The sequence below is a fragment of the Bactrocera latifrons genome, unplaced genomic scaffold, assembly GCF_001853355.1.
Source record: "Bactrocera latifrons isolate USDA-ARS-PBARC rearing strain unplaced genomic scaffold, ASM185335v1 scaffold_31, whole genome shotgun sequence".
Taxonomy (NCBI): Eukaryota; Metazoa; Arthropoda; class Insecta; order Diptera; family Tephritidae; genus Bactrocera; species Bactrocera latifrons.
In genome coordinates, this window is record NW_017536741.1 from 279,324 (window position 1) to 307,032 (window position 27,709).

Below are 27,709 nucleotides of genomic sequence, written 5' to 3' on the forward strand. Positions count from 1 at the left end.
CTCAAATACAAATTTGAAAAACGTCCGTTAGTTTTGTAAGCAGCAACTGAAACAAAAAATTTAAACACAAGAAGATATACCGAATAGTGAATATAAACCGTTAACCGTTAACTATGATTTTTTACACAGCTTTCGTTTGACAAGTGCTTTTTGTGCCATTGTTCYGTTTAACTGACTCATTTTAACAGTTTAGCGATACTCATTTTCACACCGCTRTACTTGTATTCATTTACAAAGTGTTTATTACAATACTTCAACAACATTTCACACGTGATGTTTTGGTTTGAGCGCCTCATTCGGTTGGCGAACTTCATGGCTTCAACATAAATTAGCTTTATCAATTACTTTAGTTGAGTTATGTGTGTGTGCGTGTGTGTGTTTCGGAACGCACCATTGTAAACTATTTTTAATAAAATTAATATTTCTAAGTTGTAATTATGTTTTAAATAATGAAAATACAATGAAATTAGTTAATAATTTGACTAGTGTGATCCTAACTGTAAACTGTACCTACCTATTTATTATTAAACAAGCAAAATAAAATGTAGTTTATACATATATGTATGTGTATATTTAGTTATGTTGCAACACTTCTAGTTTATTTTTACTATAATTTAATTATTGCGTTGAGTTTTTTTTTTTTTTTTTTTTTGTCTTAAGCAAATGGTGACTACTCAGTTTTACTACACTCCCCCAATGCCGCTAGTTTGCTTTTACTGAGTTTCTTTGGTTTCATAAGAAACTGAAGCGAAGGCTGTCTTGTGTTGGCGTCGAAACTTAACATGGGTACTTAGGCAATTAACATTTATAATATTGAACTAGAAATTACCCTACGAGCAGAAATTGTATTACATATATAAGTCAAATAATATATATAATATAAACATACAAAGATAAATATATACATGTAATATAATCAACTAAAGGATATATGTATATGAATAAATATGAATGAAATGAATATGGAAAACCGCATTTTTTATTTATGAATATGAGCGAAAGATCAGCGAAGGTGAGGTGAGGTTGGATGGAATGTTGTAATTTGTCTATTGTTTTTGTTGTAGCRACAGAAGACAATACTGAAGTAATTTCGACCGGACAAACTTAGACCCGACTGATGTGGGAACGTAGTAATTTATGTGTTGATGYAGGGCAAAAAAAATTCCTGAACAATTTTCGAGGAGATGAAAGTCCTTTCTATGCAGAAATTTCTACCGGATAAAAATCCGGGTCCGTTCCGTTTACTTAGGCYCGACTGTCTAGACTGGAGCGGTTAGATTTATCTCTTGTAACGGCTCCAAAAATTCCTGAAGTAATTTCGAGRAATGGTGTCGAGGTGAAAGTCCTTGGAATGATAAAACTCTGGGTTCGTTCCGTATACTTAGACCCGACTGCCATGGTACCGCAGTAATATATCTATCCTTTTTTGTGGAGCATAATTCGTGGGAGAAATACATTTTATTTCATGCCTTTTCATGTATAAAAAACGAACTATATGCGAAGGCGATACTCAGCAATAAAAAAGAAATATATGGTGCTTGTTAACAATTATCTCTCTATTAAAAGAAAGAGGTTAATACTATAAATGTTTATCGTTTATTTATCATATATTCATCTATTTTTAGTACTAAAGAAATGATATAAAAACTTAAAAATTATTATTATTWTTCTAATTATATACATTATGTGTATTATAGCTACATTTTGTTAATAATTTTTTGTTACAAACGGTATACGCACTTCATAATTCCTTAAGTGTTATGCACCTTTAATAGTAATATTAATTGATAAATATTAATTCAGGAAAATCTTAAATTATCTATGCTACATATATAGGTGTTGATATGTATGTGTAAGCACACGAGTTTCCTATCACTTGGATTACAATTACTCTGCATGTATTGGTATGTAGACGGTTTAGCGATTTAAGCTTTTTAAGTGCACTTTTCAGAGGGTTTTCAGCACCACTTTGGTTAATGAAGTGAAATGTGGTCTTTGTAAGTATTTCAATTGTGATCTGATGCCTAAGTGTCAAATGGAAGATAGATACTGCTTACTCTGTGACTTTCTTTCAACAGCAAATGCAATATGTGAGTAAATATGATTTAAACACTACATTCTTCGATGCTGAGTACTTGAGAGTCAAGCTGAATGAATTCAATTGTTAAGGCACGAATTTTCGAGGTTTTTTATATTGTCACTTCTCTCTCGCCGAAGTAAAGGATTCTGTGCAGTTACTACTTGATATCTGTAGTCTTTGTGCGTTACCAATTTTCAACGACGGAAGCGTCCTTCGGAAGAWTTTATCTTTGCTAGCACTTCTCAGCGTTTTGGAAGTTTTTTGGAAGTCTTTAGTATTATTAAAATGCAAACTAAAATCTATGTTTCACAAAATTACACCTTTAAGCCCCWTACAAAGTATTTTTTCCTCGATTTAGTTTCAAATATCAATAATGTATCTTTAAGCGGCGCTCTCTGTCGTGGTGGTCACCGCCGTAGGATGAGCTGCCGTTCGCGCCGCTGTTGCTGCCGCTGCGGCTGCTGCCTCTGCTTGGCGACGCTCCTCCTCCATTTCCAGACGCTCAACCTTCCTGATTTTATTGAGCTTTCCTGTGTGAATGCACATGTATAAATAATAAGAGTTAATCAAAGTGATTCAAGTATTAGCAATACTCACTTGCACATTTCAGCATGATCRTGCCCCACCAAATGGACCAGCCCCAGCCGACAAAACAGAAGAGCACGCAAAAGAGTTGCGCCATGCCAACGATTATGTTGATTATGAAAGAACCAAAGCGCGCCTTTGCGCTGTCGTATTGCGAAAAGCGTGGGATGCCAACGCAAAGGCAAAAAATGCCCGAAAATAAGGTGCCTGTAAGAGAAACGAGAGAGGAAGAGAGTAGAAAATACTCGTAAGTGCATGCACTCGTTAAGATGCACTTCACCTAGTCCTGGAAAGATGGTGTTACAAATAGCGCAAAACCAGGCTAAATAGAGCGGCATTACCGGTATGGCGCCTTTCATTTTCGAGCTATACTCCACTAGGTCCACATGTAGCTTGCGTCGAGTGTCCTGCRAAGTTGTGCAATTCAAAACAATTTAATTCATTTCAAAGGGGCACAAACTCACCTCACTTGGCGGTGGTGGCGCCTTCATGCTTGCGCGCCGACTCTCGCTTGGCTTCGGCAACTTTTTGCGTTGACARCACAGCAGTTTGCTCCAAAAGCGTTTGCAACAACCCCTGGAAGAGGAATAATTTTTGCAAACAACACCAAAATTATTGAATAMATGACTCACTGTGGTCGCACTACTTCTGGCGAAGTGGCACCTTCCAAAACAGATGCATCACTAGCTGCAATACCACTYTCCGGATCTTGCCAGGCCACCGAGCCAGTCGGTGAAACCGTCGAGGCTATGGTAGCGCCCCGTCCAGCTTTCTTGCGTCGACAAGGTATGCAAAAACAACACTTTTTCAATTCYGTTTCATCACCAGTTGTGGGATCGACCTTGTTAACACGTCGACAACAAAATAGTTTACTCCAGCAGGCGCCACAGCCGCCTTGTTTGGGTGTAATGGGTGTGGTTGCTGCCACTGCAGACTCCGCTTTGGTTGCCAGTGTCATTTTTGAGCGCTCATCCGTGTGAATGGCATCCACCTTCGGTTGCTTACGACAACGTTTGCAGCAGTTCAATTTTTGCCAACAGCTCGTTTTGRTTTTGTCGCCGTCCGTTGGAYGTCGCGCTTCATCGATGACTTCGAGGTTGGTSGTGGAGGCGCTGCTGGTCGCAGAGAGCACCGGCTCCTCGCTTTCATCGCCGGCCAGGCTCTTTTTGCGACGACAGCAACGGGAGCAACGTAGGCGCCGACATGGAAGACAGAACTTCGTGCAGCAGCGGCAACAACCAGACKKYGGCGCTAAGTCGTCTTCTTGCTCCTTCAGAAACTCTCGGCTGCCGTTGCTGAAAATACAGTAGAGCAAGGAAGAAATGATGAGCGGAGAGTGCATTAGCTTTCAGCAAATGCGAAGATGTGTGTAATTGGAAATTAWATGAAGATCCTTTGAATAAAGCAATATTAATTGACACTGGGAACAACGAAACTGCTGAAAGTCAATATACCATATACCATACATTGAGTACAAGAAGAAGCACAGTACAGATGCCTTTCGCGTATACACGYSAAACATGCACGCCAATCTGCCCAGTGAGCGGCATTGGTGTAGAAAACAATGGTAATATACAAGAAAACTTCGACGTGCCTATAAGTGATTATCGCGACAGGTGCGGTTAATGGACGACTTCCGCTGCTGCCAATCGGCCCACAAGATAGGCATTTCATTCGGCAGTGACCTGCAAGCAGTCAGMGACTGCAAAGGCGTAGCGGTAGTGCTTCTTAGTGGYAGCACGGCATTGCCGCTTCGAGGATGGTGAGTGTGGTATTTATTGATTGCAGACAGCCCTTCGTAGTCTCGTCAAAATGCATATGCAAATTAGGGTCATCAGGCCTTCAATCTCATATACTAGTATGAATGGAACTGTGTATATGTTTGTTACAAAGGAGCATTTGTCATACACACACACACACACGCATTCGTGACTCAAGCCAAATTAAGGCAATGTGAGGGCCATATTGGCGACTCATAAAATGTTTGTACATCCGCTTCCGCTGCAGCGTCGTAAGTGCTGACATTTCCTTCAATATAATTACAATGTCCATTTGAGTGACCTTATAGACGAAATACCCACACACACACATACCAATGTAAAGGCTGACAATAACTCAAACACATGTGTGGCAAATAAAGAAGTTGGTAATAAACCAACAAAAGTTTTGCTGCTGCTCTTCGTATGGCATAATCATGCCAGAGTATTTATGTAAGCAAAATATGTTTAAAATTTCCAAAGCCAATAATCTGCTTTCCTTAAAAATATAAGTTGTATTGCCTTCAGGCATTCCTTGTGCTCATGCTTGTACGGTTACCTTTCTGGTATTTTGTTAGTTACTTTTCATATAAAAATCTGAAAGTAATGAAAAACTCTGTAATATCTTAGTATTTTAAAAACTCTCCATTAGATTTTTCTTTTAAGAAAAATGGAAGTAACTAATTTGGCTCGTTGTTCAAAAACAAAAAGGCACTGCGTATGAGTAACATTTTACCATTTAAATTGAAAGCAACAATTTATTGTTAGTAGCCCCTCATAGGTGAATTATGTAGAGATTTTTTAAATTATTCACGAAATAAGAAAAAACGTTTACTTCGGTTGCACCGAATCTAGAATACCCTTCAGAAATAAAAAAAAGAAGTATTTCTATATACGAAATTTATTTTGATATTTYMAAAATATTTAAGTTCCCTCACACACAGCCAAAACAACTCAACCATTACAAAAAGTATTCTGAATACCAGCTGATTTTATCACACCGCACACCAACTACACTTGAGATCATTCACCCACTCCACTCCCACCCCACACTCACAATTGCTTTATTCCTAATCAGAATCACGARCTTGTTGGCCAAAACCGAACACTCTTCTCAAATGCGAGCGGATATGGATGGACAGCACGCACTTTTCGTTCAGCGGGTGAAGGCCAGTTGCGGTTAAAGCGCTTAAGGCAGCGTTCCAGTTACGTCAGTGGATTGCCGCAAAATGTTTCAAATACAAACTAACTCAGTTACCGAATCAGAATTTCGCACTTCTTTGTTTTTGGTTTCACACGCATTTTCCAAACAACAAAAAAGCGAACTTTGAAAATGTGTGCGACCACCGCACGAGCCAACGACCAAATACGCTTTGGCTGAGCCCAAAAATCAGCTCACCAAAAGTAAGCCGAAAATTATGCTCAGGCAGGCGCTGCCAAGCGAAACAACGACATGCGAACGTGCGAAAAGTTACTGAAATTTGTGGTGGAATTTAAAAGGCTTTGACAAGGTCAATAGCAGCACGCCGCAACGACACCTGCACACACACAGATACACGCACACCTTTCAGACACTCACTGGGCTTTTGGTGCGACACTTAAATCGGTTGGGAAATTGTTCACAACAAGCATTGCTGAATGAAACGCGAGTCATGGCCGGTTAACTGCCTTTTAATTGCAAAACTCCGTAATTGTATGCAGCGGACGGAGACATGATTATGAACTGACGACGGTGGAGTTCAGTTACGCGTGCCAAATGTTTTAGGAGAAATGAAAAAGCGTAGAAGGGGTTGGTTCAATTTTGAATAATAATAAGTAGAATATACAAGTATTTGCATCGATCTTAAGCGCCAATTTACGAATTGCGAAGTATTTGGAAAAGTAAAACATTAAAATATCTGCCGAAATCGCCTGAGTTTTTTGATATAAAAGGTTAAGATGAATTAAGAAAATGATATGTTATGTATATTTAACAGAAGTGCCCAAATTTAAAAGTTTTGAACTTGGTGTAAATAGAGGGATATTCGGAAATCCAACCACACCCCATTTCAACACCCTTACTTAGGAGAAAATATTATTTTGACGATTTYCTCCTCAAAAACCGGTGATTTTGGACATTATTTTATTTTTCAAAATTTCTGGGTTAACTCCAATTTAAATTTCTTTAACAGAAATATGTCCCTGCGATTCTACAAATTTCTGCATTTTTACATTTTCTCCAGTAGTTTAGAAGTTATAAGCATTTTTGTATTCGGTGGCTGCTTGCTACATGTTCCTGGTCGCCTGGTAGGAATCTAGGATTTTAGAATCAAATTGAATGCAATTTTTCTGCAGGGGCGGCGAATGCACTACAAGTTTACGTATATGCAAAGGGGCCAAATTGGGAAACGCATGCGGGCAAACACAATGCATACACAAAGGGGCGAAATTGGAAATACGGAAGTGGGTATACATAATGTCCGGAAACGGGAGCAGGACCTCAACCGAAAGTGGACTTACGGTACCGCTCTTCCGATCTAGGTACTAAACCGGAAGTGACAAACCGGAAACGGAAGTTACCGACCAGAGTGAACTAACTGTAACACACTTCCGGTCCGGACTGTAAAGCGGAAGTGTCAAAATCGGAAACTGATGTTTTCGACCAGAAGTGTCAAAACTCAACAGGACTATTGGTCTGGTTTCCGGAAATATATGACAGTTTTATTCCAGGCAACTTCCGTTACCGGTTTAATATTCATACGAATGTGTTACCGTTATATAACTTCCGATCTAGAACATCCATTTGCGGTATGCCACTTCCGGTTTAGTATCTAGACCGGAAGTTCGATACCGTTATTCCATTTCTGTCGATTGCATTTTCCTATTTCCGAGCACTGCATATGGCAACATCCGTGTTCGCCATTTCGCCCCTTTGCGTATGTTACATACTCATCAAGCAAGTGCATCTGCCGCTGCTGCAGAGAAATTGCATCCATTTTGGAAAATGYTTATAACTTCTAAACTACTGGTCGTAGAGAAAATGTAAAAATACAGAAATTTGTAGAATCGCATGGGACATATTTCTGTAAAAGAAATTTTTAACCCAGAAATTTAGAAAAATAAAATTGTGTCAAGAATCACCGGTTTTTGAGGAGAAAATCGTCAAAATGATTTTTTGTCCTAAGTGAGGGGGTGGAAGGATTTCCGAGTATCGCTMTATTTATTCAAAGTCCAAAGCTTTTAAATTCGAACACTTAGTCCATAAATGAATATATAATATCCAACTTTTCGTTTGATTATTCTTTTTGACAATTAGGCAGCCCAGCCTTGATTACCGTCTACTTTTTGTTGAAATCAGAAATCTCAGGACCCGATAAACCGATTTCGACAAAATTTAGTACGTGGCATTCTTCCCACTGTCTTATGTCACAGTGTGAAGATGAACATCAACCCTATCTTGCCTACTYTCCATATAGCACAATTTTAAAATCTGCTTGATTCTTTCACTTTCCAGCACACAAATCAAGAAGCTATTAATATAATGGAAGTAAACTTTGCACGAATTAAGTCTTTATTAGTGTATGCCACCTTATAACCAAAAATTGTCCTTTCCCAAACAAAACTGTTCAAGCTCCTAGGGACTGAATATGTGATCCACAGTATCTCTAGTTGACTACTGACCGAAAATATCGGTCAWTGTATGAGATATACAAGTATAACTAAAATTCAGACAGAATCCATATTCTGTGTTTCCAAAATGGATTGAATTGGTGATTGTATGTGAGGTAGCTCAATGAATTCGGGTTGCACCCGACTTAGCCCTTTACTAAATWCATTTTTTTTTKTTCGTTTGTTAAGCTTAACTTTTTAAATTACCATCGTTCATTTCTCATTATATTTAATTATACCTTTCTACTGTAACTTTAACTAAAAAGCATTCACTTAAGCCAGTGCATTCTCATGCAACTTTCAGAAGAAGTTCGAAAATACCTTCACAATCCATTAAATGTCATTAAATTATCAATTCCGCTTATTAAACAAATACCTGAAAAAGTATTTCTCMACGTCGGCAAAGTCCTGCGGCAGGTCAATGTGGTAGATTGCCGAATTCTTKCGTTTGCMCTTTTTYTGAATCATCGTGAGGCAATTGGGGCACTTGTAATTGGCTTAGACTTTTTGGGTTTTCCAGTCAAAMTCACGATTTCACTTAGCACGACACTGTGTCCGCAAGTACTTACGACCGCGTTTACGTTAATTATTTGAGGTAAGCACTCGCGGCTTTCTGGCTGCTATTGTTGCGTGAGCAATGCACGGGTTCGGTACACTGAATTTTCCGATTAGGAATTTCAGAAAACTTTCAATCGAGCAGTCGGCGCGCGCCTTCACTGCTGGGAATGCAGCGATGAATTGAATTTCAAAATGCAGTTGGCCCAATTTAATTTCATGCCACAAGCACATACGGTCGCGCGGTCGCCAGCGGTGAGTGTGTGTTTGTGTTTGTGTATGTGTGTGTTGTTGTTGTTGAACGGCAGTTGTGTGGTGTGACGTGTCGCGTTCGCCTCGATTGTCCAGCCTAAACTGATTTCATAGCTCGGCCGGCCAAGCTTACGGAGCAGCGCAAGAAACTTTCAAATCAATTCAACTTAATTCGCAATGGCTTCACCACAGCTGCCCCTTCCTCCCCGCTGCTTCTCGCGCACACATTTCGTGTACAATACGACAACAATAACATGTATTTATTCAGCTACTACATACATTTACATATCACCAAAAGTACCACTTAATTGCTGTTGCTGTTATTTTTGTTATTATATATTTGTAGCGCCATTGTTTGGCGYTGAATAAACAYGAAGGACGAAATGGCATGCCGTGGAACGGATATCCTTAGTGAAGTACCGGCTTCAGCGCACTAGCAGTCCAAAGGGAGGTAGGCTAGGAGGGGCGGGTGCCTTGGAATGGACTGCTGATTGAGGAACCCGTCGATTCCGTACTTTTTCGGTAGCAACTTTGCGTTTCGGCCCTGGCCGTTGGGCCCGCTTTGCTATGCGGTGGTGAGTTGGGCAAGAGACCAACCTGTCATGATTACGATTGCGTACATATGTACATACGTACACACACACATATATATATATATATCACTTGGTATATGTGGCCACACTACAAATCCACACAGTGGAGAAGTTCATAAACGGGGCAAGGTATATATACACATATTTCTATAAGTATGTTGCATGCAACGTTCGCTGCGTTATTTTTACCAAATGCTGGTTACCGTTATGTGTAAATACTTAGTATATATAAAGGATAGAGCGAAGTAGTTGCTTTGAAGGCAAGCGCAATATGAGTTACAGTTTAAAATGCTGGAAAATAATTACCACGAACACAAATATGATTTYAAGCTGTCGTATGGGTCAGCTTCGCTATTTGCATATTGGGAATTAAGTATCTTCATTTTCATGTTCCTGCTCGCTAATGCAATTAAACTGGTCTCTTTAGTTTAATGGATGTAATTATCACATAACCGAAGTTCACTGCCCCAACTAATATCTTTTTTCTAAGTCAAAGAATAACGTGGTCAATGGTAACGACATTGACGTAGTTCAGCGAACTAAAAGACAGCGGCTACTCAAGCTCTGAAAGTATTCGACGCAGTACCCGCCGAGGGAAGCAGATACCCCCACTCCGTTGGAAAGACCAGGTGGATAAGGACTTGGCTCGCTTGTTGTTAACTCGGCTATAATCGCGTAAGTGGTGTCTACGCTACTAAAGAAGAAGAAGAATAATGCTCAAGAATTCCAAGGGTCTTAATACCATATCCTCTGGGCCTCTTCACGTGCTAATTCACAAGTTTTCATAATTCTCTCCACAGGACTGCCACGCCTTTTGTGCGCTCGACATAATAAAAGAAAAGTGCCCAAGCCTACATACAAATATTATATCCTTCTGCATTTGTACAAGTATTCTCCCTGCACAACAACAACAACAACATCACTTGATAGCGCTGTAGCAAGTAATGAAAGCCGCTTATAGCCGACTAAATATTACAACAATAAACGTGAATATATTTCACATGTAAATGGTCATAATATGACAGCGCCGAGGGGAGTAATCAGCGGAAGTTGAATGAAAAAGCGTGCTGCATGTAGTGCAGAGTCAAATGTATATCCGTTTGTATATGTGTTTCTGTAAGTGTGTAGTTCGGCCAGTCGTACTGCAGCGAGCCGACCGAATATCTAATAAATTATTTATGAAAATTTGAAGTGATTTTGTATATTTGCAAATTACCCCATCCGTGACCTTTTAACTGCCATCTCACCGAAGGTGTCGTGGCAGACACTGATGGTCACGGATAAGCGTCTTATTGCCGATGATATTGCAGGTGTCAAGGTGTCGGCGACGGGACTTGTGAAAGGAAACGCCATACTTTATGAGCATGATGGACATGGCAGTGACTTGTGTGCCTTGTGTGCCTTGTTGTTGCGTGTCAGCGGACGTGTGAAGCCTTAGTAAGTGTCTTACAACTGCGCGTATATATCCCATGACTTCAGTGGGTGGTTAATAGCACAAAGAAAAAGCCTTGGCATCTTGATGCCTACTAAATCATTTTAGCTTACATTTATGTAGCTTACAACAATAACAACTAAAAATCATCTACACTGATAATAAATATTTGCACTAAAAGGGAATAAAAGTTAAGCTTAGTCTTCAGAGAGTCTTGACATTATKTACATATGTATATAATGGCTTGAATTGAACTTGAATTGTATACATATATAGTATAATATTAGACCGCTCTGGTTGTCTGCGTTTTGGATGACAAGACACATGTCTCGAAATATAAGGGGCATGTATTTTTAGCGGGAAAGTGAGTGCGTGCCACAAAATTATTTCTCTGCAAGCATCTTTTAATTTTCACACGCACACATACACATATACATAATATGTATTCACAATAGGTGCTATAGGCTAATTATGGAAACTGTTCGTGCAGTTTTTAAATAAGAAAATGCAATTTTGCAATTTATTTCGTTTATCGTCTTTCGTTTGTATATAGTACATTGTTAGTATGTTGTTGCAACGCGTTACATGTGTCACGCTACTGCGGCATATATCTGGTACCACTCGATTAATCTTGCTTGCCACATATTGTTGCCTAGCTTGTCAAAGTCATATACAAGTATATACCGATATATATATATATATATATGGGAGGATAGTGTCATATGAAAAAGTTCACGAAAATGAGGAAAGTTTTCTGATTTCCATTCGCTTGGAAGTGGCCAGGAACGATTCTTTTACATATGGCTCAAGCAGCTCATGACTTCCGGTCTTTGATCAAGTATYCTCTGGGTCAGCCAAACAACATCCGTTTGAAGGCAAGCTAAAGTGGGAAGGCGAAACTCTCCACAGGGTTGTGCACCGGGTTTGGGACTTGCCAAGAGAGACCCCCCTTTTRATGACGAACATGGCAAAGTCCTCTCTCGACGAACAAAAACCAACTTTTATAAGCCACTCATTATTCTCGGCTTGCTGTATGGAGCAGAGGCATGGACGATGACAATATCTGATGGGTCGGCCTTAGGAGTTTTCAAGAGAAAGGTTCTGCGTTAGCTGTATGAGATATACGACGATATTGGCATAGTCCAGCGARTGAAAAGACTGCGGCTGCGCTATCTAGGTCATGTCGTACGTATGGACGAAAACACTCCAGCTGTGAAAGTAATCGACGCAATACCCGTCGTTGGAAGCAGTGGAAGAGGAAGATCTCCACTCCGTTGGAAAGACCAGGCGGAGGAGGACCTGGCTTCGCTTGGCATTTCCAATTGGGGCSACGTTGCGAAAAGAAGAACCGACTGGTCCGCTGTTGTTAACTMGGGTATAATCGCGTAAGCGGTGTCTACGGCAGTAAAGAAGAAGAAGATATATATATATATATATATATACATACATAGAAGCTACGAGTGGCACTCAAAAGGAGACCACATATGACAGTGGAATTAATAAAACCGGCTTAACGGCGAACACCAAAAAGCGACATTCCGCCGCCGCCACCATTTGGATTGCACGCGATTTGAATACGGCTGCACAGTTGCACGAACATACATACATAGGCACGTGACACATGTTCGTAAAAGTGGTAAATCACTTGCTAATTGGCTTTGTAATGCAGTGTTGATGGCTGTGAATTTTATAAATGTGCCTCACATGACCCAACTTTTTGGAGTGAAAAATTATATTTTACTTACCCACTGCCTGCCGCTGAGCCACCCTGTCCATCCGGCGAGCGCCGTTTTATATCGTCGTCAGCAGCAACATCTCCTTTAGCATCATCGCTGCCAACTCCATTTCGCCCGTTTCCCCTCGCATCAGCGGCATTCGCACGGCCTGCATGATCCGACATTGCTCCGTCAACTGTTTTGTCCGCTGCACCGTCCCCATTGTATGTGTAATTCTGGAAATTTGCATCGTCACAGTCAACTTCTGGCATAACTGATACTGATAAAGCACGTTCACTAACCCGTTCGACGGTGGCGTCTACGACGCCCGCATGTGGCATCGCCATGGCGCCCGTTGTGGCAGCTGCTGCGGCTGCTGCCGCCACAGTGACATGCTCCGTAGCGTGCAAGGATGCGTTCAACACAGAAACATCWGCCTCAATCGGCTGTGTTGGGGGTAACGGAGATGTCTGTGTGGGCGTCGCCGGCATAACACCGTCATTACCATTTTTGTGCGTCATTTTTTTCGTGCCCGCTGTTGAGGTTGGTCCCTCAGCGGTCGCTGTGCGTGAGATCGATTCTCCGGTCGCTCCACTTTCACCGCCATTGGCAGCACCTGCTTTGCCAGCCTGTTTGTTTTCCACAACGGTAGCTACACTCGATGTRGGTGATCCTGCGCTATCTGAAAACCGACCCATATCACTTTCGAGACTTTTCAAATCGGTGAGATTTTCATGAATGGTTTTATGAATTTCATCTGTCGCGACGGTAACAGTCTTTTGAATATTTTCCAGCGTCTTCTGTGATTTCTCTAATATTGCTGCAGGTAGACCAGTCATATCTTCAGGTGTCTTCAGTTGCGTACGACTATTGCTTTTTTTTAAATATCCTGGTTTTGCTAAAAAAAATAATTTAGGGAGTTAGTAAGTTTGAATTATTGGGAATATATGATACATTTCTCACTAACCGTTCTTTTTCAAGCCGTCAGTTGTCTCCTCAGCTACCGCCGGGACCGTGGTCTTCTTGCTGAGGTTGCTGTCGGAGCGCTTCATGCTGAGCAGACTCATTCGGGAAGCCATGCGTACAAGTGAGACATTGGAAGGATGTCTTTTGATACCTGAGGTGGATCCGCTGCTTCCCGTGCTACCAGAACTAATGTTCGGTTCGCCTTTTGCAGAAGTAGCAGCGACAGCAGCTACCCCTGCAGGTATTGCCGCTATTTTTGTTGCTTCGATTCCCACAGGGCTACCACTTTTCAGATTGCTAGCATCTTCTTTGCTGGAAGATCTTTTTTCAGCTTCTTGCTTTGTCATTTCGGCGTTATTGTCACTCTTCCTTCCTTTCGCTGTTTCAGCTTTAACCACTTTTCCTTTGGTWGTTACCGATTGGCCCTTGGCAGGAAGCTTCATTGCATTTTTTGATGTAGTATGACGTTTTAGTCCACTTGCCGCCAAAGCCACAGCCGCTGCAGYTGAGTTAGCAGGCGCTTTCATTRTGGTTAATGTAGCAGCCGTACCTTCGCGCTTTATATTTTTTCCTGTGCCAGCTTTTGGCGTTTCTTTCTTTTGTACATTCGAACGTTCCCGTATAAGGTTTACCCTTTCGGGTTTTTGAAGATTACTTGGTTGTTTTTTACCAGACGCCGCCGATTTGTCCACCGACGTTGGTTTGCGTTTCACATTTGACTCGGTTTTATGTATCGATGACGGTAGTTTTTTGGCACTTTTTGGTTTACTCCGTTGATTTAATGGAGTTCGCGCGGGTGATGTTCGACCTACGATTTTTGCACCCTTTGATTTCGAGAGTGAACGGCTGTTTAGCTCCTTCGGAACCCCTGATGGCGAYTGCTTCGCTTTTGTTACACTACTAGCCCGTAATGGTATACGAGATCGCGAACTATGTCGCGATTCAGATCGATCCCTAATTTTCTTCCCTCTTCCACGGCTTCCTGATCTCTTTTTGTGAGGTGGACTGAGTGACTGTCGCCGTGTACGTACTCTTCTGTTTGAGGCTGGGCTGACAGAAATTGATGTTCGCCGCCGAGTGGTTACTGGTGAAGGTTCAGTGCTTCTTTTTCCAGAAATTGGGGAAACATTACCAKTAATTGATGCTGTTGAATGTATGCTCATTCTTGAGTTAGATCGGGAATTTGCTATTTCTTTAGCCATTTCCATTCGCGAATTCGGTCGTGTACTAGCACGTGACGCTGCTCGCGATATCGGATGGGTAGATGCACGAGAAGTAGAACGTGATGCCGGTCTGGAGTTGCCACGTGAAACTGATTGAGAAGCATCGGTCCTTACTGTAGCACGAGAAGTTGTGCGACTAGATGTTCCTCTCGAATTTATATCAGATATTGGCAATTGAGACATAAACTCTTTCAATGGCGATGAAGAACGCGAAATTGGTCGCGAATTTGAAGAGCGCAAAGGWATCTTTGAAAGTGATTCCCGCCGAGATGTCATATCCGATAATGCCTCTGACGGTGCTAATGAACCAGCAATATTTTGTTCAGGACTTTGCGGTGAGCTACTATCTTTGTTCGGTGTACCAATTATGGGTGAAAGCGTAGAAGGCTTAGCAACTTTTGTGCGGGATGTTCGGCCACCAGTCAAACTTGCTGGTGGTATTAAAGATTGTCGACGTTTTGTTTTGGGGCTTATAGCTGGTAATACCGATTTTCTACGTTGCTGATGTAGCGGCAATGGAGAACGACGRAAACTAAAATCGGATGTGGTAATTGAACTTATATTAGAACTCCGCCGATCTGAAGCTGTTTGTGTCGAACTTCGACGCTCAGGCGATGTTGAGCTTGAACGTCGACGACTCTGTAAAATGTGTGTAGGTGTTGCATGAGGAGTTTTAAGCTGCCTACCAAGAGGCAGGTCCTCCATACTAGTCCAGTTTGAACGTAATGGTAAATTCGAAGTGTTTCCATTTAATATGCGGAGCAAACCCTTTTGTTTCCGAGTGGGATTGGGGTTGGGCTTAATGGGGCGAGGCAATGCGCCTGGTGGAAATACTGCTGGCTCTATATGTAAATCTGTGACGGAGCGATTGAAGCGTGGAATAGCTGTACGGTATGGATCGTTGATAAAAGGTAGAGTTTCACAACTTTTTATTTTTGATTCATTTGCTAGTTTGGCAAATGTTGGCAGTGTCGAAGGGCGACGCAATTTTGTTTTGGGTCCCGCTGACGGGGATGATGGTGTAATATCTTGCGATGATGACAGTGACTCACGATGTTGCAGTATGCCACGTTGAGTCATCATGTTTGGCGTATGTCGCCCAGTCATGTTAAATTGTACAGAAGGGCGAGGAGAGTCATCGGCGGGAGCTTGAAGTTTCTGTTGTGACAACTGTGGCAACTTGAGTTGAGAGGCTGATAAGGATTTATGTTGCAAATACTGTCGTGGTTTAGCAACAGGTTTCACTGGCGATATGGCGGACATTTTTTGCTGTGACGGTTGCTGGTGACTGTGCGGAGATGGACTATGAGTGCGTGATGAATGTGGTGATTTTTCTGTAATAATTGTAAATGATGTCTTCTTGTGAAGGCGTGTCTGGTCAACCCTGGAAGAAGCAAAATGAAAATATTAAATATTCTACGAATAGTTTTCCGAATTAATATTTCTTCATTACCTAAATTCCCCCCCAGTAGCTATTAAGTTCCGCAATATCACGGGTGACATCTCGCGTTTGATGAAACTTTGACTTTCGTCTGGCATTGCGGTTAGAAGATCCGGCGTTGGTGGAGCAGCTGGAGGAGGTGGTCTCACCTGATTTAAACTGCCTATAGGACTTTCGTTTTCCTGTTGCAAATACTCTTGAGGAGAGAGCAATAATTCTGTTTCGATTTCACGGAGCAGCGTTGGAGAGGGGTCTGGTGGTCTACCTGGTGGTTGGAAACTAGTCAAAGCCACCGTTGAGTTGTCTGAAATATGTGCCCTTTCCAACCGTTCCTCTCCACTACTAGAACCGTTTGAATCATTTATCATTGCTGCAACCGGAGAGTGGTGCATTGACATGTCTTCTCTTTTAATCGACATAACGTTCTTAGAACTTGGACGCAGTCTTGGTATTTTACTGAATTCAGGGTAGTCTTGAGTTGCTGGACGAAACCATTCGTTGCTTGTATAAGATTCGTTCGGAAATTGATGAGGAAACGGATTGCTTACAGAAGAAGGCGAATTTTCAATATGTGGCTCTTCAACGTTGCTATAAAGAGAGAAGATTTGTTAACATTTTCCAATAACATTTCGACATATTATATATTGTTAACCTCAATGTTCCAACATTCGATTTGAAATCTTCACTAAAATTAGATACACGCCTTGTTGCCTCTGAGTACTCGCGGACACCTTTTGTATCTCGGATTTCATAAGACTCTACTATTTCCGTAACATCTGTCGGTTGCCTGTCATCGTATATTTTGTGATGGCGTTTTGTTGTGTCGGGTGCGAGTAATGTGTAATTTGGTGACTCCCGTGCTTCAGAGCTTGAATCGCCACTGGAATTCGGTAATATTTGAATATCTGGTGGTTGAAGACGCGGCATGGGAGTGGGAAGCACGTCGAAGTTTCGGGGAGCTGCATTGTCTGACATGTGTCTACTAAAGGCGGAGCTGAAAGGCACATTAGAAAATAGGCGTGTGGGAGCGGGCCTTTCAACTTCTAATGAAGCGAGACGGGCACTAGTGTCCTCCTCAGAGCCAGAGCTGATGTTCAACGACACTGGATGGAAAACATTCACAGGATTGAATTGTGTAGTGAGAAAATCGGGCGGAGGTGGCGGTGGAACAGGATCACCGAAAAGACTGTTATACTGATTATCCATCTCAACGTCAACTGAGCCACTGCCGGAATGACGTGTACTGCTGGGTCGGGAATGTGTGTGCAAATGATAAGCACCGCTTGTGGTGGAAGTKGCCGCAGAGGTAATGCGCCCGTTGGGAAATTGTGATATTGAGGATGGTGACATTATATGATAATTGTAGTCTAGAGGAATGATTGCTGGTGTGAGTGTTGGTGTGCTGTGCGTGTTTGAGGAGGAGTTCGATGCGGATCTTGATGGATACGCTGATTGGTGTGGGGGAGTGTTAGATGAGGATGAAGATGATGGTTTATAGTTCATATTAACATCGAGCGTTGATGGCTTTTGGTGTAAAGGACGACTGCTGTTTCAATAAAGCTAATGTATGTGTGAATCTCGAGATGAGATGGCGCTGCTAATCTGCAAGTAAAGTGAAAAGAGTRAATTAAATTGAAATACATTATGCTCAACTCATCACCTGTACACATAGCCTGCGTTCGCAATGCGTAGAGGTCGACCTGGTAGTTTTTTAGGCGCGTTAAGACAAAATACGTCCGCATTTATCTGCATTTGTGTAAGTAAGTTGCGATACACCTTGCTATATGTGAAGTTCGATGTTGGATGTTCGAGTTTGCAGTTACAACGTCTTGCTTCAAACATGCATGATGTGCGCTCGCAGACTTCAAAGCAAAACGTTTTATTCGAGATTTCTGCTTGGAGATTTGTGCATGCATGTATTAGCCACTTGTAGCCCGTTTGAGTTGCATGTAGACTCTATTAATTTTGTATTTGTTTATGTAAATGCCCTTCATTATTTCTACGATACTGGAAGATACATTCACAGTGCATGGAAGATTGTTYCGGAAGTTACTTCGTGATTTGGTAGCCGCCTAAAATTTGCATCTACAAAAAGTTTATAAAAAAAGTAATACAAAATTAAAAATTCTGGAGGAGAAGTAATCAATTACAACGCTTCACATAGATTTCGCCAGACACTTTTCTCTACTATTTTGTCGAAAGCGCACTTTAAAATCGGAAGGCTGACGMGTGACACAAAAGGGCGGTTGCGGGCGCCAAAGCTGTCGCTCATCTTTAATACTTTAGTCGAGCAGTGGGATATGGCAACGCGCAAATACCGCACTGGACACTTTACTACACCGACGTGCCAATGGCAAGTGTTGCAGACGCTCGTCACTTGTCTGCTTCGACGTTTCACTTCGTTGGCGGTAACTATGTGCGCTTTGTACATCGCATGTTGCACGTGCCAGCAATGCTGCAGTTGCACGTATGAGTGTATGTGTGCGCGGCGTCGAATCTTTAAAATTTCACGCTTCGTTTCATGTTTTCCACGGGCGCAAGCAAGCATTCATTATTTCGATTAGATATAATTTCTTTTCGTCTTGTTTATATTACCGTTGTTGGTGGCTGGCTGTTGGAATTCAGGCATCGCTGTGTGAAAGAGAGCATCAAATTTAAGCAGCCTTCACAACATGCACGAGATGCCCCCGCGATTATAAATTATCAAACAACAGGTAAGTAATTAAWACACACACTCGCTCGCTACTTAGTTTCGTACATATGTATGCAATCATATGCAATCAACAAATAAGTATTTACTGCAAAGTCGTTTTTGTCTTTTTTCAATGCACTAGAACTTCAGGGATGAGGCTATCGGATAATAGCCGATGCAGCTGATGTTCCTCTCATGGTTAGGGATAAATTCCTTGGAATTTAGTAACTGGAGAAGAGGCACAGTCAATTTTTTCACAGATGGATCGAAGTTGAATTGGAAGAGGGGAAGATGGGAGATGGGTTCTACTGCAGTGAGCTCTCTATCAACTCTTGAAGTATCTCTCAAGCAGACAGCAAAAAGTGCATGATCTCGCTAGCTGCGACTTTAAGTTAATTCCGTATTTAATTTGTCTGGATGCCTGGCAATAGCGGAATTGTCGACTAAGGTTAAAGCATACTTTCTACGAACCCGACGAATTAGCTAAAGTAGATATTAGCTTAATGTGCTTTATAATTATGTGTCTTTTACATTCGTACTTACAGTCTGGGCTTGACAACGTATAAAAGTCTCTAGCAGTTCACGTGGGATTATACGTCTTCTTCTTTACTGGCGTAGAAACCGTTTACGGGATTATATGTGGTCTCGCGATTAACAGCCTATGTACATAACCTAACCTTAGTTTAAAGAGACTTAGCGCTTCAGTGCCCTAAAATAAGTATAAAGTTATTATTGAAAATAATTTGGCATTGATTTTTGCCTTCTTTCGCTTATTAAGCATTTAGCCTACTTTTGTGAGCCATACCCCCGCTGGTCAGCGCATTTTTTGGTTACGCTTATAAAACATGGGCTCTACTTCGACCGAAAAGCTGTTGCTAAATATAAATTTAGACTTCCTTTTTGTTTTGTACAGTGTTCTGGCATTGTCACCGACCCCGCCGCCACCCWCAGGCTTGCATTTCTTTGTTTACTCTTTTCTTTCTTGTTTTCATGCGGGTTTTATGGCTCACTTATACTTATTCGCACTTCTTTTTGCCACATTCGAGCTAACGGTTTTTCCGAAAGCGGCGCACACCGTGTTCTTGTCGATGTAAAGATAAGAAATAAATAAAGGAATCTGGGTCAGAACATTTATGCTTTTATGCCGAATGACTTCAGTTGCTTGGCATGTCCTTTGACCCAAATGACAGACTGAGTAAATTAGCTTTGTGACACCTGGTAATAGAACAAAGTGTTGAGGTGTACAGAAGCTTACGCACCCAAATGAGTGGAAGTGGACGCGCTAGGCGCTTGAGTGAGCGTCTCACAATGAATTGCAAACAACACAAAGACATTGAGAGCCGCCATTGGTAGTTGGAGACAGGCGGGTGTTTGCTGTTGAACGCATGGCGTGCGATGATGGCAACCTTTGCGGRTGTCTGCAAGTGGTTTTTCTCGCCGTAAATTATGAGACTCCCGGTGCACGTGAACACTGCGAAGCTACTGCCTTGCTTTTACAACGTTTTCCACATGTCTTCCTATAAATCACAGAACATGTTTTCGCAGATTAAATGCAAATTTTCCGCAATCATTTCGCTGCACTTCCTGTCAAATAAATTGCCAACTACACAAGTGCCAAAAACAAAATGTCGCTTCAGCCGCAATTAAGCTGTGCAAAAATACGTTGGCATTGCGGCTACCAAACCTTTGTATAATCGTGTGAGTGAGGGCTGCATGGCGCAGAGTGAAAGTGAGCCAAATAAATCATGTTGCAAAAATAAAATGTTGCACTGTTGCAGAGTTGCAAATAACGGTTATTTTTATTGAAGCGTCGCTGCGACTTTAAGACACACACTCACATAAACACGCTCAAGCTAAACGAAAACTTGAACCGGGAGCTCCAGTGGTTGAGCGACGATAAATTTTACTTGTTGTTTAGGGGCTTCTAGAAAGCCTTCGAAAAGCCTATTTATGTCGAGGCGAAAGAATTTCAGTACGCTTAGGTGTACCGTGTTTACTAAAAAGTGAAATACAGCTTAAAAGATGCACAAAATGGTTTTCAGCTTGGTCTCATAATTTTCACATGTATCGGCAGAGTGTCGTTGCAGTTTGTGTATTGACTGCCCCTTTTTTAACAAAAATTGTAACGCTGCACATCCTTTTCAAAAAATATCATTTCATTGAATCATTAAATTCACCCCACGCAATCACAAGTGCCACTAATACCGTTAATAATAATATTTGATTTTTATTTGTGCGTTGAAAACGGCAAAGTTGTACGATTTCGCGTAGAAGCAAACCTTAAGTGCTTCAAATTGGTGAGTTTAATTTAATTTTGACTTTTCAATTTCAATTTAAAGTGTTTTTCACACGCGAGACACTAACAATACCATGAGAAAGGCAAGAGAAGCGAAGCGCCTTCACCGACTCGCGACTATCCAACAAGCGCGGCGCCAACAATACAACGTCTTTAAGAACGAAACTTTTGTCAGCGCAGTAAGACGGCCTACTAACTTCACTGAAATAACTTGGTTAGTTGGCGGCTTTGCTAACTCGTTAAATGCCCCGCGGGCCGCCTGAAKCGGGAGAAGTTCTTGTTCGGATTCTCCCATTGAAGTAATTTCTCACCCAAGCAAAACAACCAAAGTGTGCAGTAGCGATTCTTATCGAACGCGCACACACACCCCTGCACGTTTAGTAGTTTTGCAACACAAACCACTGGAACACACCTACACATTCACGCAGCGCCATAATTGCTAACTTCGCGCTCTCTTAATACTTGGTATGGCAACGCATTTGTAAGTCTACTAGCTTCATGCGCGCGTGTATGTGTTTGTGGCACTGACTATTTTGCTTTCTGTTTTTATTTTGCTCTACGCGGCGAAATAACCTGTTGTTGTCGCTTTAAACTCGCGAAATTCGCCACTTTTCAGATTTTCCGCGCGACGTGTCCCTCGCTCTATTGTAGAGTAGTCCGCTATGCAACTTTTCTGTGAAATTAAATTATTGTTGTATTAGGGGTTATTGTGCATTGCACTATATTTCATTAAACCCCATTTTGTGTCTTCTGTGCGTCGTAAACAAATTGTTGCCACGAAGAGGGCAGAGGAGAGCGGGTGACCGCTTTGAAAATAACAAATGATTTATTTCATTAGTTCTCTTACAATCGGAGTTTGTGTCAATGGGCTGGGATTTCAAATATTCTACCCCGTTTACCGGCCTTTTCAGGCAAGGAAACAAAAAAGTCCGGGAGGGCCACATCTCGGCTGTAGGGAGGCTGCGGAAGCTTTTGGATGCCGGCCTTGTTTAGGTAGCTTCACAAGAAAGGCGCTGTGAGCCGGGACGTTCTCGTGGTGCAACTTCCAATTGGCTGCAATGTCTTGTCGGGCCCGATTGACCCTTCTTTTGAGTCTCTTGAGGACTTACCCGTCAAACTTGGCGTTGACGGTTTGTCCAGGAGGATCAAATTCATGGTGGACGAAGTCTTTCATGTCAAAAAAGACAATGTGCATCGTTTTCACTTTGGATTTGCTTCCGGTATTCATAAGCGACCTACCAAAACACACCACTCCTTTATAAAACAAGACCTGGACAAGCCTTCTTGATCTTATCAATCTCAACAGAAGAGGACACACATCATCAACAACAACAACGCTTTAACAAAGTCTCCACTACATAACATGCGCCTTAAACATAAACAACTTTGCGCTGTCTCGTTCATCGGCAAAGTTGATTGAATTTCCTTGGCTTTGGCCGAGGGGTCAAAGCAATAAATATATTAGAACAACAACAATAGCGAAACTAATAACAAAACAAAAGTGTAACGACACTGCAATAGAATGCAAATGAATTGCACGCAAAGAGGAAAYATAGCCTAGAGCAAAGCACCGACTGTAAGCTGGCTCTCCACCAGGGCACTGAGATTCCTGTCAGACCCACTGCACTGTGAGTGGTGGTAGGTTGGACGAAGTGCATTACTTGTGAATATGTGTGGAAATCCTTGGCTAATGGCCACGCGMGGCACTGGGTTACTAGACAAGCCAGCGAGTCAGTCGGTCAGTATACCGTGTATACGAGCCGATATGTGAGTGAACAAGAGTTTGTGTTGGCAAATCTATACCTGCATTCGGCGTCTGCTGGCACTCAATACAGAGGCATACGTCGATTGAATGTCGAKTGCGAGGACGAGCCATTGCGGTCAGCGTCCGAAGCGTCCCACCTGAAGAAAACATACTATGTAGTTGAGTGCATAGCATAAGCAATAGGTAGGTAGGTAAACCGCTGCCATGTGGTTACGCCGTAGAGCCGTAGCTGACTGTTGATGTTGGGCTTTGTATGGGGCATTCACCAGCAAGATATTTATGTAAACATAAAGCTTTCGAAATGCAATCGCTTGCTCTGCGACCGAGTGGGTGGCACGATTTAGTATGGGGGAAGTCCGCACGCTTATGTTCGTGATATTGCTTATATGTATGCATGTGTGTGTATCGGTTTTGTCATGCACTGCATTTTCACTGGGATTTTCCTCTACGCGAGCAAATTTTTGACGATTCATTACACGTAAAACGTTGAAATTTTCATATGCCGAGTTAAATGACCGATTTAATGAGGAGTTGTAAGGCAAAAGTGCTTAGTCTTAAGTATTTTCAGCAGAATTTAAGAAAATTTCACCCCGATAACCAACTACCGTAATAATTTTTACACGGCACTTATAGTACTTGTATTGTATATAATATATGCATAATGCATATATGTATATATTCATATATAGTATTCACATATATAGCTTCGCTGCCATAAATTTATCTATTCCATTTTCTTCTTGATCACTTAAATTTGGAAAAAACCATAGGTGGGTTTTAGGTTTGGAAGATTTTCGAATATATTTGACGCTTTAGATGCGCACAACAGGAATTCCTTTCGCAATAAAGCAAGTGTTAATTGTAAGATTTGCACATTCACAATATATATARATATAGACATATATATTGGAATAAATTTTTGCGAGCGTACCGCAGTTTCAAGCCGTTTTCCTTTTCAGCATTGATCCGCTGCACTTGCCGTCCGTTAAGAAACTGAAAAGCAGTTTTGCTCTCGCTAGCCAACTTGAATTTCCTTGCCACTTTACTTTCAGTGCCTGTTAATTTTTATTTTCCTTCTTTATTTTGTGAAATTTGCCTTTTTCCCAAAGAACACAAAGTTGAGTGGTTTTCTCTTGGACACATTTCTGCGATACACGTGTGTATGTATGCGACCGAGCATGTGTGTTTGTATGTGTTAGAGAGTGTATGTCATAGGGTGCACAACTTTCTCCAAGAACCGTTTTTGCTTTAGTTGTTGCGATTGGCAAACTCGCATTGCTGGCTTGTGAATTGGCTTGGCCTGCGATGGACTCGACCGGTCGCCACTGCGGACGAAGTACGAAAACGTGGGTCAGTAAACCTACTTCCGGTTGACATAAATTCGCCTTGGACATGAAAACGTCGCTGGCGGCTACTACAATGCAGACTACACCGCCACTATACCTAACACAAGTGACAACTAAAACAACAACAAAGGATAACTAAAAGTAGTACCGTTACTACAAATACCATTCCGAACTCAATGATCAACTCGACTGTTGGCGGCAACAAGCACACGTRTAGGCGAGAGACCCAGAAGTGAAGGCTGGAATACTTGGCATCCAGAGCTGCCGCAGTGCTCCGATTAGGGTGTTGTGCTACAAAAAGCCGAGAGTTTAAGTCTCCTCTGTGCGTTGACTGTRAAACCGATTACATTGTCATTTGCGCAAAAGTAATCGTCGCCAAGTAAGGTGAGCATTTAGTGAATAAAACACATTTATTGGAAATTTCGCAAGAAGCTCCTTGCGCGCAGGATCACTTTATAACTGTAGATCTGCTTTAAATCGCTGGCAACAAAAGTCTTCACACGGGGAAACTCAGAAATGTCATATCATCAGGTTTCCACCTGTAACTATGCGTATGCTCAAATGTGTCACGTATAACTGTAAGTACATAACGATAAATAGTACTTGAACATGTGCGCCTTGCGTCCCCCTCGAAACACTTCCATCACTCGCACTTTTGACAACAAAATCTTCGCCCGCTGACACGCGTTATATTTGCCACGTTTCCTGTGCTTGCTGCCTTCGCTCCCACGCACCGGRCATTTCGCGTTTTGAGTGGCCGTCGAGGAWGTTAATGCAGTCAGCTGGAAAATTGGTGAATTACCTAGCTTGTCGCCAACAAATACCTCATCACATAACGATTGARGGCGAACCGTTAGCCGGAGCGCGCTGGGAAAACCGAAATGAATAATGGACATCAGCAAACCTTTTTTGGCGAAGAAGTTAAGTGTGTGAGGAKTATGTGGWGTTAGTAATGTGCCGAGGCAAAGCGAGAGCTTCTAAAGCCATGGAAATATGAGTACGTATTTCGTGACACAATGCGAATTGTGTATATACTTCCGCGCACACGCMACATAACTGTACTATTTGAACAAAAATTAATGAATTGTAAGATACATTTTTGGTGGTGTTAATAATTACCGTTATTGTTATTAACCTGCCAGATTATACAACAAAACAGTCGCAGAATAAATGGGATGTGGCCTGTTGGAAAAGGTKCACTACGCTTGAAAATTATCTTATGAAGAGAAATACAGAAATAAGTATTACTTTTTCAATAATCGAACCAAGTATTGTTAGGGTCTTTAACCACTGGACTTCAATGGTGCCTCAACTTCCTTTTCCAGTCATATACATCTTTAATACTACACCAGTAGCGACGAGAAGCGTCTTCTAAGATAAATTTTGATGCCTTCATATTCTTCTTATTCTTTACTGGCGTAGCCCACGGCGGGTACTAATACTTTCCGAGCTGGAGTGTTTTCGTCCATCTCGACGACATGACCTAGCGAGCGCARACGTTGCCTTTTAATTCGCTGAACTATGTATGTCTTCATATTACGATTCCCAATTAGCTTGAGAGTGTGATATTGCCTGCCAAGATTTTATGACTTATCTCAAAAAAGTTATGGAATGTTCTGACATATCCTTACAGAGCACCGCCGCCGACAGTCGTAGAAAAAAACCACATTATTTCACTTAATTTTTCCTACAGTGAGTGTTGGTATTTGGGTTTCGGCATTCACACGCAAAATTTCAAGGTAAGCCGAATCATTTAACTACAACAATCAAAAGATTAACTAACGGCCGACGTCACCGACATTTTTATTCATATGCCCAATTCACTATATTTTCATTTGTTGTTTTTTTTTTTGTTTATTTGTACTACTTTCACAATACGGATCTGGGAAAATCCTATGTGAAGAGTTCAATCTTGTTCAAGGCATGCCAGGAAAAGAGGGTGCCAACGGGCTGAAATGAAAGCAGGTCAAGGCTTTAAGTCATACGCAACACAGGCGACTTGCCTGTCTACGCAGCTGGAGATAAAAGTAGTGAGTAAATGCTTAGCCGAATCGTTGTGTACGTGTATATCAGAATTCTTTGCTCCGTGTGTTTATTAGTGAAAAGTCACAGTTGAATAAGAAAAAGCTACATTTAAGATTACGCTTTCTACAAATCAAACTCCTCTATWTATAATACCCCCTTCCCTTCCAGCGCCTATTAGTCAATTGACCCATTGAGTAATTTTACGCTTACTGTCGATGGAGTAATTGCGGAAATTGCTGCAGGTTTCCATTAATTTTGTACAAATTTATGTGCACGTGTACTTACTTCACAAATGAATTGAGCAAAGAAGGAGCCCAATTGATTTGAATAGACCAGCTTAATAGTTCAGCAGATTTCAGGGAGTGTTCAATAATGCTTGATGCCATGGCGCCMTGACATATATTCAGGCAATTTCTTGCTTTGCTTTATATACTATTTAATAATCTTAAGTGCGCTACACCCTCGTRTTSGCCAATGGAGCCGGCCAAAGCACTTTCATCAAACCAMAGTCCGTTAATTYGCTGCAATTACGCGCTGCACCTTTGACAACACCCTTATTCCCAGCAACAATGCGAACAATTTTCCCTCAGCACACGAATTGTGAATTGTGCATCCGCTTTCCGGTCCCACTTTGGCTGCGACTATTCTCGAGATATTTGTACAAAATGAAAAATTTCCAAATACTTGCAATTTGTAGAAGCCACGCGAGCGCAGAAATAGTTGGCTGCGGCACACCACTCGCCACGTTCTGCACGTGCCCGATGACCTGTGGCTTGCAGCCAATGCCTCGCCTCGAGGCACGACATATGCAAATTCTTGGCGGCTGATTGCATTGTTTAAGTAACTCTAAGATACACCTAGATTATTGTCTGCTGACCCATATTTACTTTCGATTGAATAAATGCTTTGCAAATTGCCGTCGCACATGTTGCATGCCAGCCACGCCAAGCGGCCTTAAATGAATGCTTTCACGTTGATATGATTTGCCACTATTGGCATTTCATAAAAAGGTTTTACGATAGCAGTATTTCATTAAAAATCGAATGATATCTTACCTATTGGGGCCTTTATTTGAGCCATTTCTTTATCGGTTTAATTAAAAAAACAAGTAAGGAAGCGCTAAGTTCGGGTGTCACCGAACATTTTATACTGTCGCATGATAAAGTGATAATCGAGATTTCAGGCGTGGTTGTGATTGAAATCGGTCGAGTATTTGCTGAGATATGGTTTTTGGTCCATAAGTGGGCGACGCCACGCCCATTTTCAATTTTTAAAAAATGCCTGGATGCAGCTTCCTTCTAACATTTCTTCCGTAAAATTTAGTGTTTCTGTCGTTTT

At 41.7% G+C, this 27,709-nt stretch overlaps 1 protein-coding gene across 3 annotated transcripts; it reads right to left on the minus strand.

Annotated features, from left to right (window-relative positions):
• Positions 1-1,698: 1,698 nt before the first annotated feature.
• On the minus strand, positions 1,699-21,067 carry LOC108970836 (protein stum). Of its 3 annotated transcripts, none has more exons than XM_018936491.1 (12): positions 19,483-21,067; positions 17,908-18,332; positions 16,900-17,849; positions 16,260-16,835; positions 13,585-16,190; positions 12,920-13,515; positions 12,648-12,853; positions 3,298-3,960; positions 3,130-3,241; positions 2,946-3,072; positions 2,678-2,872; positions 1,699-2,610 (listed from the first exon to the last, which is right to left on the minus strand). In XM_018936491.1, the coding sequence occupies exons 3-12, from the start codon at positions 17,748-17,750 to the stop codon at positions 2,462-2,464; spliced, it is 6,081 nt and encodes a 2,026-aa protein (XP_018792036.1). In that variant the 5' UTR covers positions 17,751-17,849; positions 17,908-18,332; positions 19,483-21,067; the 3' UTR covers positions 1,699-2,461. The 3 variants fall into 3 exon arrangements, with proteins under 3 accessions (XP_018792036.1, XP_018792035.1, XP_018792033.1); XM_018936490.1 differs by lacking the exon at positions 19,483-21,067 and adding an exon at positions 18,455-18,770; XM_018936488.1 differs by lacking the exon at positions 19,483-21,067 and adding an exon at positions 18,398-18,770.
• Between the last annotated feature and the right edge of the window lie 6,642 nt (positions 21,068-27,709).